General features: G+C 32.1%; 1 protein-coding gene across 1 annotated transcript; it reads left to right on the forward strand.

The window, feature by feature from the left end:
- Positions 1-7,948: 7,948 nt before the first annotated feature.
- LOC111420489 (uncharacterized) lies at positions 7,949-9,301 on the forward strand. The gene is made up of 2 exons (XM_023053490.2): positions 7,949-8,985; positions 9,043-9,301. Exons 1-2 carry the CDS (start codon positions 8,056-8,058, stop codon positions 9,277-9,279), a joined length of 1,167 nt encoding a protein of 388 aa, XP_022909258.1. The 5' UTR covers positions 7,949-8,055; the 3' UTR covers positions 9,280-9,301.
- The last annotated feature ends 2,902 nt before the right edge of the window (positions 9,302-12,203 follow it).

Below are 12,203 nucleotides of genomic sequence, written 5' to 3' on the forward strand. Positions count from 1 at the left end.
GATTTTATGTAATATAGCTGTGAGATATGACACAAAATATTGTAATTTGATGATATGGAAAAGGTAAATGTTAAATAATATTGTGGGGTAAATTTATAATTACATTGAATATCATTTTGTTGTAGATTGATAAAATTTTTGACTTAGTTCAGTGAATACTCTTGTAGCAAATCAAAGTGTAGTTATAGTGTTAATAAAGTAATTGAATAGTTGATTGGAGAAAGGATCTGATTTCAACGAGCTTTGGACTAAGAAAAATTAATAGATGTGTTTTACCGCAAAAGGATCTATTCAATTTAAAATGAGCAAGTGCAATCGGGTCCTATTTTATCTATATCCACTGAAATTCCTTTATGGCTTACAAATCCTTATCTTTTTACTCTTACAATAACTGCTATTCTTTAATACGGTTTGATTTATTCAATAGACGCTTCTTTCATTTTGGTTTATTGAAATCACCCGAAGGTATTCAGATTTTGTGTTGAACATTGTTAGGGCAACCAATTGAAAACACATGCTATTTCAAAATATTATTGTAAGTTATTGCCACATATCTTATCTGATTTGAAACGTTACGTGAGTCAGCAAAATAACACGGTAAAACTGCGAATTATATCAGCTGTTGCTCCAATATCGATTACATTCACTTACGTATTGTTTACATTCCTCCTATGATATTATAGATATTATGAATAGAAACATAGTTTACTGCAGTTTTAATACAATGAATGGGCGAGTTGAATAATAAAGTAGTACATGCTAACGCTTGAGGAAAAAGAATTTACTACACAGCAAATACTTTCGGATAGTACGACTTTAGTTCCGGTAGAATTTACTCACATATGTAGTACGAACTATGCTATTTAAAGCAACTCATTTGTTTTCTATAAGCATGCTGGCTCCCTACTACAAAGAGCATATTCCACTTTAAAACTGTTATATTCTAATAAGCACATTTTAAGCACTAAACTAAAAATTCACTTATGTGACACTTTAGTGCTCTCTATATTTAATTACGGAGCTCCTATATATTATTCTTGTTTGGACAGTATAACCACTTATAAAATTCAAAAGTTACAAAATTTATGTTTGCGATTTATTTACGGAATAAAAAAATGGGAGCATATATCTCACTCGCTTGGTTGGGTGGGTTGGTTGAACATGGCTCGTAGAAGAGTTCTGCACTCGTTATGCTTGTATCATAGAGTCATTATGTTTAGGAGTCCGCCTTACCTATATAATAAGATACGCTACAGAACTGATGTTCACAATGTCAATGTTAGGCATCGGCATGTTTTAACAATACCAAGGCACAATTATGAAATGTATAAAAGATCGTTCTCTTATTGTGTGCCTAACATGTACAATCCTCTGCCGGATTCTTTAAAACATTTATCTTGTAAAAGATTCAAGATAGAGGTAAAGAAACTTTTGCTTAACCAACAAAATGGTTTTGAGTAGACGGACTAGCGCCGGGTCCTTTCCCCCTTTTTTTCTTTTTTCTTTTTCTCTATTCTCTTCTATTCTCTCTGTCTTCCTTCGCTGCCCTTTCGTTTCTTTTCTTTTTCTATTTGTTTTCTTTCTACAGTACATCTACATAATTTATATAATATGTAAGGAATTTGTTTTACTTTTATTTTAGTTATATATTATATTATATTTTATTTTTTTCTCATCTCATTTCATTTTGGTTTTGTTCTCTGTTTTTCTCTCTTTTTCTTTGATTCTGCGACGTACATCGTATTGTGTCGTTTAGTTTAATTTCCACTAGTAGTATGTAATTTAATTTGAGGATTGATGAAAAACAGTAGGCTTACACCATTGATTGGTGTTAGCCAAACCGACTCAATTCTCTTTGGTTCATTGTTTCGAATTAATTTGTATATTCCCAATGTACTTATTGTTATTATGTGAACCAATAAATACTGTTTATTATTATTATTATTAAGAGTCACAAGGTATCAGGTGTCATGGTGGTCTATCAATTATAGCTTTTGAGTACTGTTAGATATACCATATTTTTGTTGTGAGGACGACAGCTGTAGTTATCCTATTATTCAATGATAAAGATCTCAATGATATTCTTGATTTTCTAATCATTGTGAAGCCGTTTTATCGAGAAATATAAGCAGTCTTCGATACAATTGGGTTTCATGGTGGTGATAGCAGTTCCACATCGCTTCTCAAAGCTTTTTGAAATTTTGTAGTGATAGCTAAGAATTTTACTATTTATCAGCTGGCGATCTTGAATATCTAGTCCTAAACAAAATTCGCTGTACAACTTTTTGAGCGAGTTTCGCCATGTTTAATACTGTAGCATCGTATCAAGATTAACGAAGCTGGCCTTTCAAAAGCTTCGCTAAAAGCGAAGCAATCGTTGAAATAGAGTAGTACATGCTACTTTGTAGCATGTACTTCCCTTCGTAGTAAAAACTTCGACTTTCCACGCAACAAACTACCGATAAAGTAACTCCCGGGAAATATCGAAGTATTTACTGCAATTAATAGAACCTGCTTCAAATCATACAATTTACTTGAAGAATTTACATCAGTATTGTAGAATTTGCATTTACTGTTTTATTCAACCCACCCAATGTTTTAACTTTCTTAGTTAGGTAAGTTTTTTGATATCCTGTGGTGATTAAAACTCTGTATTAAATTTGATACACGCAGGTTCAGGATCGATTATTAATTTGCAAATACTCGTGCTTGACACCTAAGTCGGTTGATCTTTGAATGGATGTAGAAGTTCTGTTCAATATGGGGAGTAAATTCCTGCTTGAGATATCCATTGGTTTTGAAGGGTTTAATGTTGTAATCATAGCAAAGTTAGAGTTATCATAATGTTTATTTGCAAATTGGTCAAAATAATTAGATTATAATAAAGAAAACATAATTCAACAATAAATGCATTTATTTGAAGCTTAATTATAGTACAATATTTGTGATAAATATCATTTTAACAACTTAACACTACTATTTAAGATAGTTATTGAATCCGGTTGTAAATAAGTTTTAAAAGCTTTTCATCTATTTAACATTCATTATCCAATTACAGAAAATATAAACATTCTTGTAATCCTTAAAAACAGCATTAATCTTCCAATTATCCAAATTACCCAAATGTAATAAATAATATACCTTGGCTGCTCCTGTATGGGACATTTGCCCAAAGATGGGAACTTCCAACGTGGAAACTTTCTGACTCATGCAAAGCAACGTTAACACATCTTTTCTTGTTGACACATCCGCATCGTACCAATTCATGTTGTAAACGGCTTCCGACACATTATCAATCTGTTATTAAAAATAATAGAATTCAAATTTTCAAATAAATGTATGCGTAAGACTGAGTTACTCTTACCGCTGTTGTGAATCTTTGTCCAATAGTGTGACATACAAATAAACTTACGAAAATCGCTGCTGTTGCGGGAAAGTTTATCAAGTCTTTTTTCTAAAAGTTTTATTATTTATTAATTAAACTATATGGGACAGTAACTCAAAACTCAAACCAGAATAACGACAGTAGTAGACATAGTTAAAGAAAGGGTAGCAAATATTTTTGTTGGTACAAGAAAACCAATGTAGATATTTTTAGCATACTGAAATATCCTGAAATCGTTAATTGTTAATTTCATAGTAATCTTAAATCTTATTAAAGAAATAATGTTCGAAATTATAATACCGAAATATGTCGAGATGTTGTAAGACAACAGGCCACAACATTTCAAAGTTTCTCTTCTTGTTTCTGGTGAACCTTGTGTTATCAATAGATTCTTTAAAATGTTCTATACGAATAACTATTAATTCAAACGAGTACCAATACAATAATATGGTAAGGAATGAAACGTTTAGAGTTATACCTATAGTATATATTTGAAATAACAATATTAACGTTATATGCCATTGTTTCACTTGAAATGGTATGTAATATTCAAGGAGTGAACAATGTTTAGTATTCTTAAAGATGGCGCAGTTTTTCTGTAACATAACACTATACGAGTAATAAAACGCCATAAGAAATGCTCCACAACGAATAGCTTTTAGGATAGTTTTCATATTTTTTTCAATAAATTTAAAACGTTGCGGAATACCGAATTTGCTGAAATCACTCAATGAATGAATCATAAATTCTAATTCATGACGTTGACTCGGCAATAATTTAATATTAATAAATATAAGTAATAACATCGGCGCTGCATACTCAATATTGGTTAAACATTTTGTAAAATTTGCCTTCAAATCTGAAATTATTAAGAAAATAATCATAATGTTTGTCTTTAATGTTTTTACATAACACTTACCTTTAACGTTCATGATCACTGGATAAGCTGACCATAAGAGATTAATACTTATCAAAATAGTTGGTCCAATTCCTCGTAGTCCATGCGACGTGGGCCAACAACCACATATTCGAAAATATTTTTCTATAAGAAAAAAACCAAGCGTTTTTGTCATTTTAAACAATGCTGAATTGATACTACTGAATCGACTAAATGAAAAGAACAACAACAAACAAGAATGTAGAACGCAGGTATTATTATCACATTAGTATTAATAATTGAATCGTTGCAATTAATTTACGATCAGTGGTGTTTTGCAGCCAAGAGAAAATAAACAAGTTTTATGGAGGTACGACGATTCTTCCAATAAACTTAATGTCTAATATACTTTTATGCCCACTTGTAAAAAATAGTGTACAAAATGAAATTTGTTTAACAATATGCAATAAAAGCTTAAAAAAACGAGCTTTGAACTGAGAAAAATTAATAGATGTGTTTTACGGCAAAAAGATATGTTCAATTTAAAACGAGCAAGTGCAATCGGGCCCTGTATTATTTCAAATCGAGTTTGCTATGTTACATTAGTTACCAAAATGTTATGATTATTATTATTATCATATCGTTATTGACAATAAAAATAAACAAGTCAATAATCTTTTTATCCATATGTTACCGGCAATCTGTATAATCCGGTATTTTATACAATACCTAGGCAATTTATAGAATAGCTAAAACGTTTAGGTAATATATGAAATATTATTAATTTTATACTTTGCCTAAGTATTCTATAAAATACCGAATGCGAAGCCGGCAATGTGTAAAAGGCAAGAACAGAAGAGAGAGAATTTTTTTACTTACTCAATTCTGAGAGGTCAGTAGATCTACGTCTTGTTTCTACAGAATTATTTTGTTTCCTAAGTTTTTAGTACTTATTACTTGATTACTTATAAGCAAATGACATTATGTTAGTTAACCCAGAATAATTTTAAGTTTAATGTAATTTAATTGTGATTTTACTATAGTTACAGAAAGGTACTAGGTGCTTTTTTTGTACACTAACTTATAGATTATAAAAAAGTTTATTATGAGTAGAAATTGATAAATACAGACCGAAATTTATTTATTTTACACATTGCCGTACGACCAACAGGTACTCTATGTAATCCCCAAGAATTGTATACATTACCTAGGTAAAGTATCTAAGGGACAATAATCTTCATAATATTTCATACATTGCCTAGACACCCCAGGTATTTTATACATTACCTAGGCATTGTACAGAGTATCTGAATTATACAGATTGACGGTAACATATACATTAAAAATTATATAAAAGGATAAATATAACATTTATTATTCGTTATTTATAATAAAAATAGTACTTGATACTCCAATTTGTACTGGAGTAATTTCTTTTCTTTTCTCGGAGTTGTCTTCTGAATATGTCTTGGTCTGGCAACATCTTCGGTGATAACATCCTCCGATATTTCCTCACAAATCTTTTGTTCTTAAACTACATGTCAGTACCAAGGCTTTTCACAGATCTTTGAATGGATGTAGAAGTTCTGTTCAATATAGGGAGTAAAATCCTGCTTGAGATATCCAGTGGTTTTGAAAATTATAATGTTGTAAATCATAGCCCATTGGTCAAAATAGTTAGATTATAATAAAAAAAAACATAATTCAACAATAAATATATTTATTTGAAGTTTAATTATCGTGCAATATTTGTGAGAAATGTCATTTTAACAGCTTTACACTACTATTTAACATAGTTATTAAATCCTGATGTAAGTTTTAAAAGCTTTTCATCTTTTTAACATTTACTATCCAATTACAGAAAACATAAACTTTCTTGTAATCCTTAAAAATAGCATTCATTTTACAATTATCCAAATTACCCAAATGCGATAAATAACATACCTTAGCTGCTCCAGTATGAGACAATTGCCCAAAGATAGGAACTTCCACTGTGGAAACTTTCTGACTTATACAAAGCAACGTTAACACATCTTTTCTTGTTGACACATCTGCATCATACCAATTCATGTTATAAACGGCTTCCGCTACATTGTCAATCTATTATTAAAAATAAAAGAAGAATTCGTATTTTCAAGCAAATATGTGCGTAAGACTGCGTTACTCTTACCGCTGTTGTGAATCTCTGTCCAATGGTGTGACATACAAATAAACATACGAACGCCAATGCTGTTACGGAAAAGCTTACCAAATCTTTTTTCTAAAAGTTTTATTATTTATTAATTAACCTATATGGGAGAGTAACTCAACGCTCAAACCAGAATAAATATAGTAGTAGACATAGTTAAACAAAGGGGAGCAAATATTTTTGTTGGTACAAGAAAACCAGTGTAAATATTTTTAGCATACTGAAATATCCTGAAATCGTTAATTATTAATTTCATAGTAATCTTAAATCTTATTAATGAAATAATCTTCGAAATTACAATACCTGAATATGTCGAGATGTTGTAAGACAACAGGCCACAATATTTCAAAGTTTCTCTTTTTGTTTCTGGTGAAGCTTATGTTATCAATACATTCTTTAAAATGTTCTATACGAATAACTATTAATTCAAACGAGTACCAATACAATAATATGGTAAGGAATGAAACGTTTAGAGTTATACCTATAGTATATATTTGAAATAACAATATTAACGTCATATGCCATTGTTTCAATTCAAATGGTACATAATATTCAAAGATTGTACAATGTTTAGTATTCTTAAAGATAACGCAGTTTTTCTGTAACATAATACTATATGAGATATAAAATGCAATAAGAAACACTCCATAACGAATAGTTTTTGTGATAGTTTTCATATCTTTTTCAATAAATTTAAATCTTTGCGGAATACCGAATTTACTGAAATCACTCAATGAATGAATCATAGATTCGAATTTACGACGTTGACTCCGCGATAATTGAATATTAATAGATAGAAGTAATAACCCCGGCGCTACATACTCAATATGGAATAAAAATTTTGTAAAATTTGCCTTCAAATCTGAAATTATTAAGAAAATAATCATAATATTTATCTTTAAAGTTTTTAGATTACATTTACCTTGAACTTCTATTATGAATGGATAAGCTGACCAAATCATATTAATGCTCATCAAAATAATTGGTCCAAATCCTCGTAGTCCATGCGATATGGGCCAACTACCACATATTCGAAAATATTGTTCTATAAGAAAAAAACCAAGTGTTTTTGTCATTTTAAACACCGCCGGATTGATACGACTGAATCGACCGAATAAAAAGAACAAGAAGAATGTGGAACGCAGGTATTATTATCACATTAATATAAATAATTGAAGCGCAGGAATTGATTTACGATCAGTGATATTTTTAATTTTACAGCCAGGAGAAAACAGAATAATGTTATGGAAGTACGACAAATTTTAGGATAATCTTAATGTTTATGATGATTTGAATTAATCATGTACAAACTAAAATGTATTGAACCATGTAATAAAAGCCGTCTTAAGAGATGCACGGCTAAACCCGTATGTTTCTAATTCTAGGTCTAGTGTTAGTTCTAGTGCTAGTGTTAGCTCTAGTTTTAGCTGTTATTCCGCGTTAGATTACATTTTTTTTTTTTTTAAAGGAATCTGATCTCTCCAGTTTGTTATCCTTAACACACACGTAACCTATAAAAGCGTCAACGCACCTACAATCCACGAAGTTTATAAAAACCGATTATCGATTAACTCATTCAAACGTAAAGATTTGCTAAACGTTGGCATGACGACAAAAGCCGTTCCCCCAAAGAGAGGATTCGATGAGCATATGATCGAAAGATTTTATCTCATCAGTGACCTACCAACGATGTCCTTAGACGCAACTAACACGTCATCATTACAAAATACAACTTCAGATGTAAGTCTGAAAGATTCTCCATCAGAATCATCGAGTAGTTCACCGAACCCGATGAGTGGAAGTCGAGATCATGATTTGTGTATTTTCGGAAGTAATTCGAGATTAAATCGTTCAGCCACAGTGAGGAGAGTTAGTGCTCCAAAGAAAATTGAAAATACAAGCGCTGATGATTTTATGGTGGTTCATCAAACGAATATTGAAAAATATCGTAGATCGCTCGATAGTACTTATAGACATAGTTTGGAATCGATTTCTGAATATAAAACGAAAAATAATTTTTCTTTATATCCCAATCGAAATGCTTGCTCTATGGATTCGGCTTCTTCCGATTGCACGGATTATGGAAGAAGACATTCGTCGGATACTTTTAAAGATTGCGGTGATAAAAATTTCGTTAGTCCTAGTACGAGTTATTTAAGTTGGATTGAAAGTGTAAGCAGTGAATTTTTTGGTACCGCTTCTTCTAATACTGATATAGTTGATGTTGATAATAAAGTAGGCGAATGGAATAATTTTTGGTTAAATTATAATAATCCCCATAATAGATATGTTTCCACTCATTATAAAGGTTCAGTTGATGATCGAACCGCTGATGATGTTTCTGATTGTAAAAGTACGTGTAGTACGCATAAAGATTATGATAAAATATCAACCGAACATATAGTATTGACATACGATGAAGTTATGGACATAATGCATTATTCACAAAAAATCACCGAAACTTTACAAAAAGCTATAAGAAGAAATGATGAAATAGAACATTCAAGAAATGATTCTTATTATTCACAACAAACGGTAAGTTTTCTGGAAATAGTTTTAAATAAATTTTATTTAAGAAAAGTATTTTTATAGAGTTCTTATTGCGAAGAAATCCCAAGGGATAGAGGATTTAGTTACACGGAACCGGAAGTACAAAAACAAAAGCAGTTATTGAAGCCCCCATCTACGCAACCGGGTAGCTGCATAAACGCCCTGCTTACAACAGGAGTTGCAGATATATTGAAACGGGTCATGAATAAACGTAAAGATGTGTTATCAACCGAAGATGGCGCCCCAACATCTGGAAGAGCAAGTTTTAGTTCAAAATAATTTAAATTATTTATAATAAATAATTTTAATAATAAATATTGATTCAAATTTAAATATTTAAATAATGATTGTTGTTTTAAATTTTTACTTATATTTATTTAAAGGTTTTGTAGTTGTTATCACTATTATTTACATCTACATATCTAAGCCATCGATCACACTAGAAAAATAAAAATTATTGTAGAGTTGGTTTAGTTACTCTTCAGATATTCCCAATTATAACGCCATTATTAGCTATATTGCTCTATCTTATGCAGAGTATTCAAAAATTTAATTATCGTTTTAGGAGACTCAATGGCAAAATCTTATAAAAAATGGCTGAATTATATCTTTTGAATTTTATTAATAGGCCATGAACAAGATAATAAGATAACACCAGAACTAGGAATATTAAAACCCAAAGAAGTTATAATGAACCACTTTCGTGATATACCATCTGTACAAAATATACATACACAGTTTATGAACTCATACAAAATTATTCACTTACCTTATGGCTACTGCGATCTCTTCCGTTGGATAGAAATCATAGACAAAAACTGCTTACAACTTTAAGACTCCTTATCTAATTTTTAATTGTTATAATCGTTCCCCCAGACAGCCTGTGCATGCTACAGTGGATAAATGTGTGTCGAAGTATTCACTATTGGATGTTGCTGTGGTAGCGAAACAACGCACTGGTCGAGATACTGAAAATATCACAACCATAAGTGCTTCAGCTCAAAATAAACTAGCCTTCACAAGAATTAGCAACCTCTCAAACCACACAGATGCGAATTTAGCGTAAAGTATTATTGCTTATTGCACAGCAAGAAACCCACTTCTACCTACTTCAAGAGCTATATTTTTTTGTTGATGAAAATGGTCGCTATGTTACGGGTTAATAGAGTCCATAATCGTGCCATATTGGAACACTATTCATGGAGCAAATTTGACAAGCCACGCCCCCTTCGTAGTTACTGCCATAGCAGTCGTCTGCTACGTGTAATGCTTAATTTCCAACACAACGGTTCTCTTGAGATGTTGATGTGTGTGATTCTATCTATCTCTCTGGATGTCTCCTAGAGGTCGTCGTGTCCGTAGTCTGTCATCTCACGCCATGTTTCTAAACTTTCTCCGAACATTCTCCCCACGTGATCATTTACGTTTAAGCCGCCATCTGATTATGTCTTCCACCTCATATTCTTCATATCTGTTGTTCGAACGCTCTTATTTCTATAGTGTAGGTCAGTATAGGTCTAACACAGGTTTTGTGTATTCTTACTTTTTATTCATGTAGGTGTTGTTCTATAGACGTCTCGAAGTGCGCCTGATATTATTATTCGATTTTGATATGAGGTGATTTGTATGCCTAGATAGTCAAATAAGATGACTTGCTCTATTACTTTACTTTCCAGAGCAAGTTTGCATCTCAGTGGCTTTATCTTTAGATACAACGAAGGTTTTAGTTTTTAGTGTTATCTAGTCTTTTCCAGTTCATTTCCACAAGATTCTGTTGCGTTGCAGCTGCTGGGGTCTGACGTTTTCGTGAAGAAGCAACACTTCACGGATGGAACAATACCATTTTTGCGTTGATAGTGAAGCCTAATTTGATCCAAGAGACTGCCGTTGATGGTGTGATGTCCGTGTAAGAAATCTATTAATAGGACATCCCTCTAGTAGAAAAAAACCGTGATCAACACTTTCTCCGCAAACAATCGAGTTCCAGCATTCACTGGAGTTTCTTCGTCTTTTATTCTCCACCCCCGTGTCTCGTCACAGTAACAATTTTATGCAAAATAGCTTCCCTCTTTCTTCTTCAAAAAGAGTTCGGAAATACGAATTCTTGCGGCTTTTTGGTCATCATTCAGCAACCTTGGAAAAAAACGTGCTGAGATTTTTCTGGAGCCCAACTGCTTTCTTATGATTGATTCCACTTCCATGGCTGACACCAAATTCTTCCGATATTTTAAATAAATTCGTTCACCAAACCTTCACTCTTGACCATGAAAGGATAGCTTCCTCGAACTAGGCATGCAATCTCCGTTAAATTTCGGCTGATTTCACTTTATAATTATACGTTGCTCAACAGAGACAGGCACACTTCTCTCACTTATCGTAAGGGCTACTAAATTAAGGTGGTGTGTAATGATGTGGTTTCCCTACTTTAAGTATCCCTACCTAACAACTTCAAATAACCAATCACAAGCAAATATCCACGCTCAACTACTAAAGGCTTGATTATATTTGATTGTCCCACGTATGTTTCTGATACGATTTATTATTTCGTCCATTATCAAATTGGACATTTGCGGGCTTAAAGAGTCGGATTCCGGTTGGCGTTTGTATTTTCTGTCAGCCTTTGATCAGCAATTTCGTTGTTTTATTATGGTTTTCGGCACATATTTTCTTTTTAGGATATCAACTACGTTGTACAACCTTGCCCTGTTAAACGCATATAAATGTGGGTTTTCCACATTCTATAGCCTTTTCTACCAGGCAAGTAATAAGTAAATAGATTAAGAAGATGGCATCCCCGGTTGATCCATTTTTCCTGGACGCCTCGATGGATCAACATCGATATGTTTACATACTCGCTGATTATTGCTTCTATGATTTTTGTTCATGTTGACCTTAATAGGTTACACCTCTATAATTTTTTAGTGATTTCTTGTCCCCTTTTTTGAATATGAAAATAGTTATGCACTTTTTCCATTCTGTAGAGCCTTCTGTGGTTAATAATATTTTATTGGAGAGCTTTGTAAATTCTGAAATTAATTGTTCTTCTCCATATTTTAGCTATAATAGCTCATTTGATATGTTATCTAGCCCGGATGTTTCCTGTTTCACTTGGTATCTCTGGTTATTCTTCGAGGTTTTCATCCTTTTCCTCATTCTTTTCTTCGTCCTCCTTTTCGGTGGCTCGAACGACTTATCGATTTGTT

This window comes from Onthophagus taurus, chromosome 1 (genome assembly GCF_036711975.1).
Source record: "Onthophagus taurus isolate NC chromosome 1, IU_Otau_3.0, whole genome shotgun sequence".
Lineage (NCBI taxonomy): Eukaryota > Metazoa > Arthropoda > Insecta > Coleoptera > Scarabaeidae > Onthophagus > Onthophagus taurus.

Bases quoted from the DNA above. Each gene is read 5' to 3' on its own strand.
- LOC111420489 (XM_023053490.2), top strand. From the start codon at position 8,056: ATGACGACAAAAGCCGTTCCCCCAAAGAGAGGATTCGATGAGCATATG. The intron at 8,986-9,042 runs GTAAGTTTTCTG...GTATTTTTATAG, and splicing joins CTTATTATTCACAACAAACG to AGTTCTTATTGCGAAGAAAT.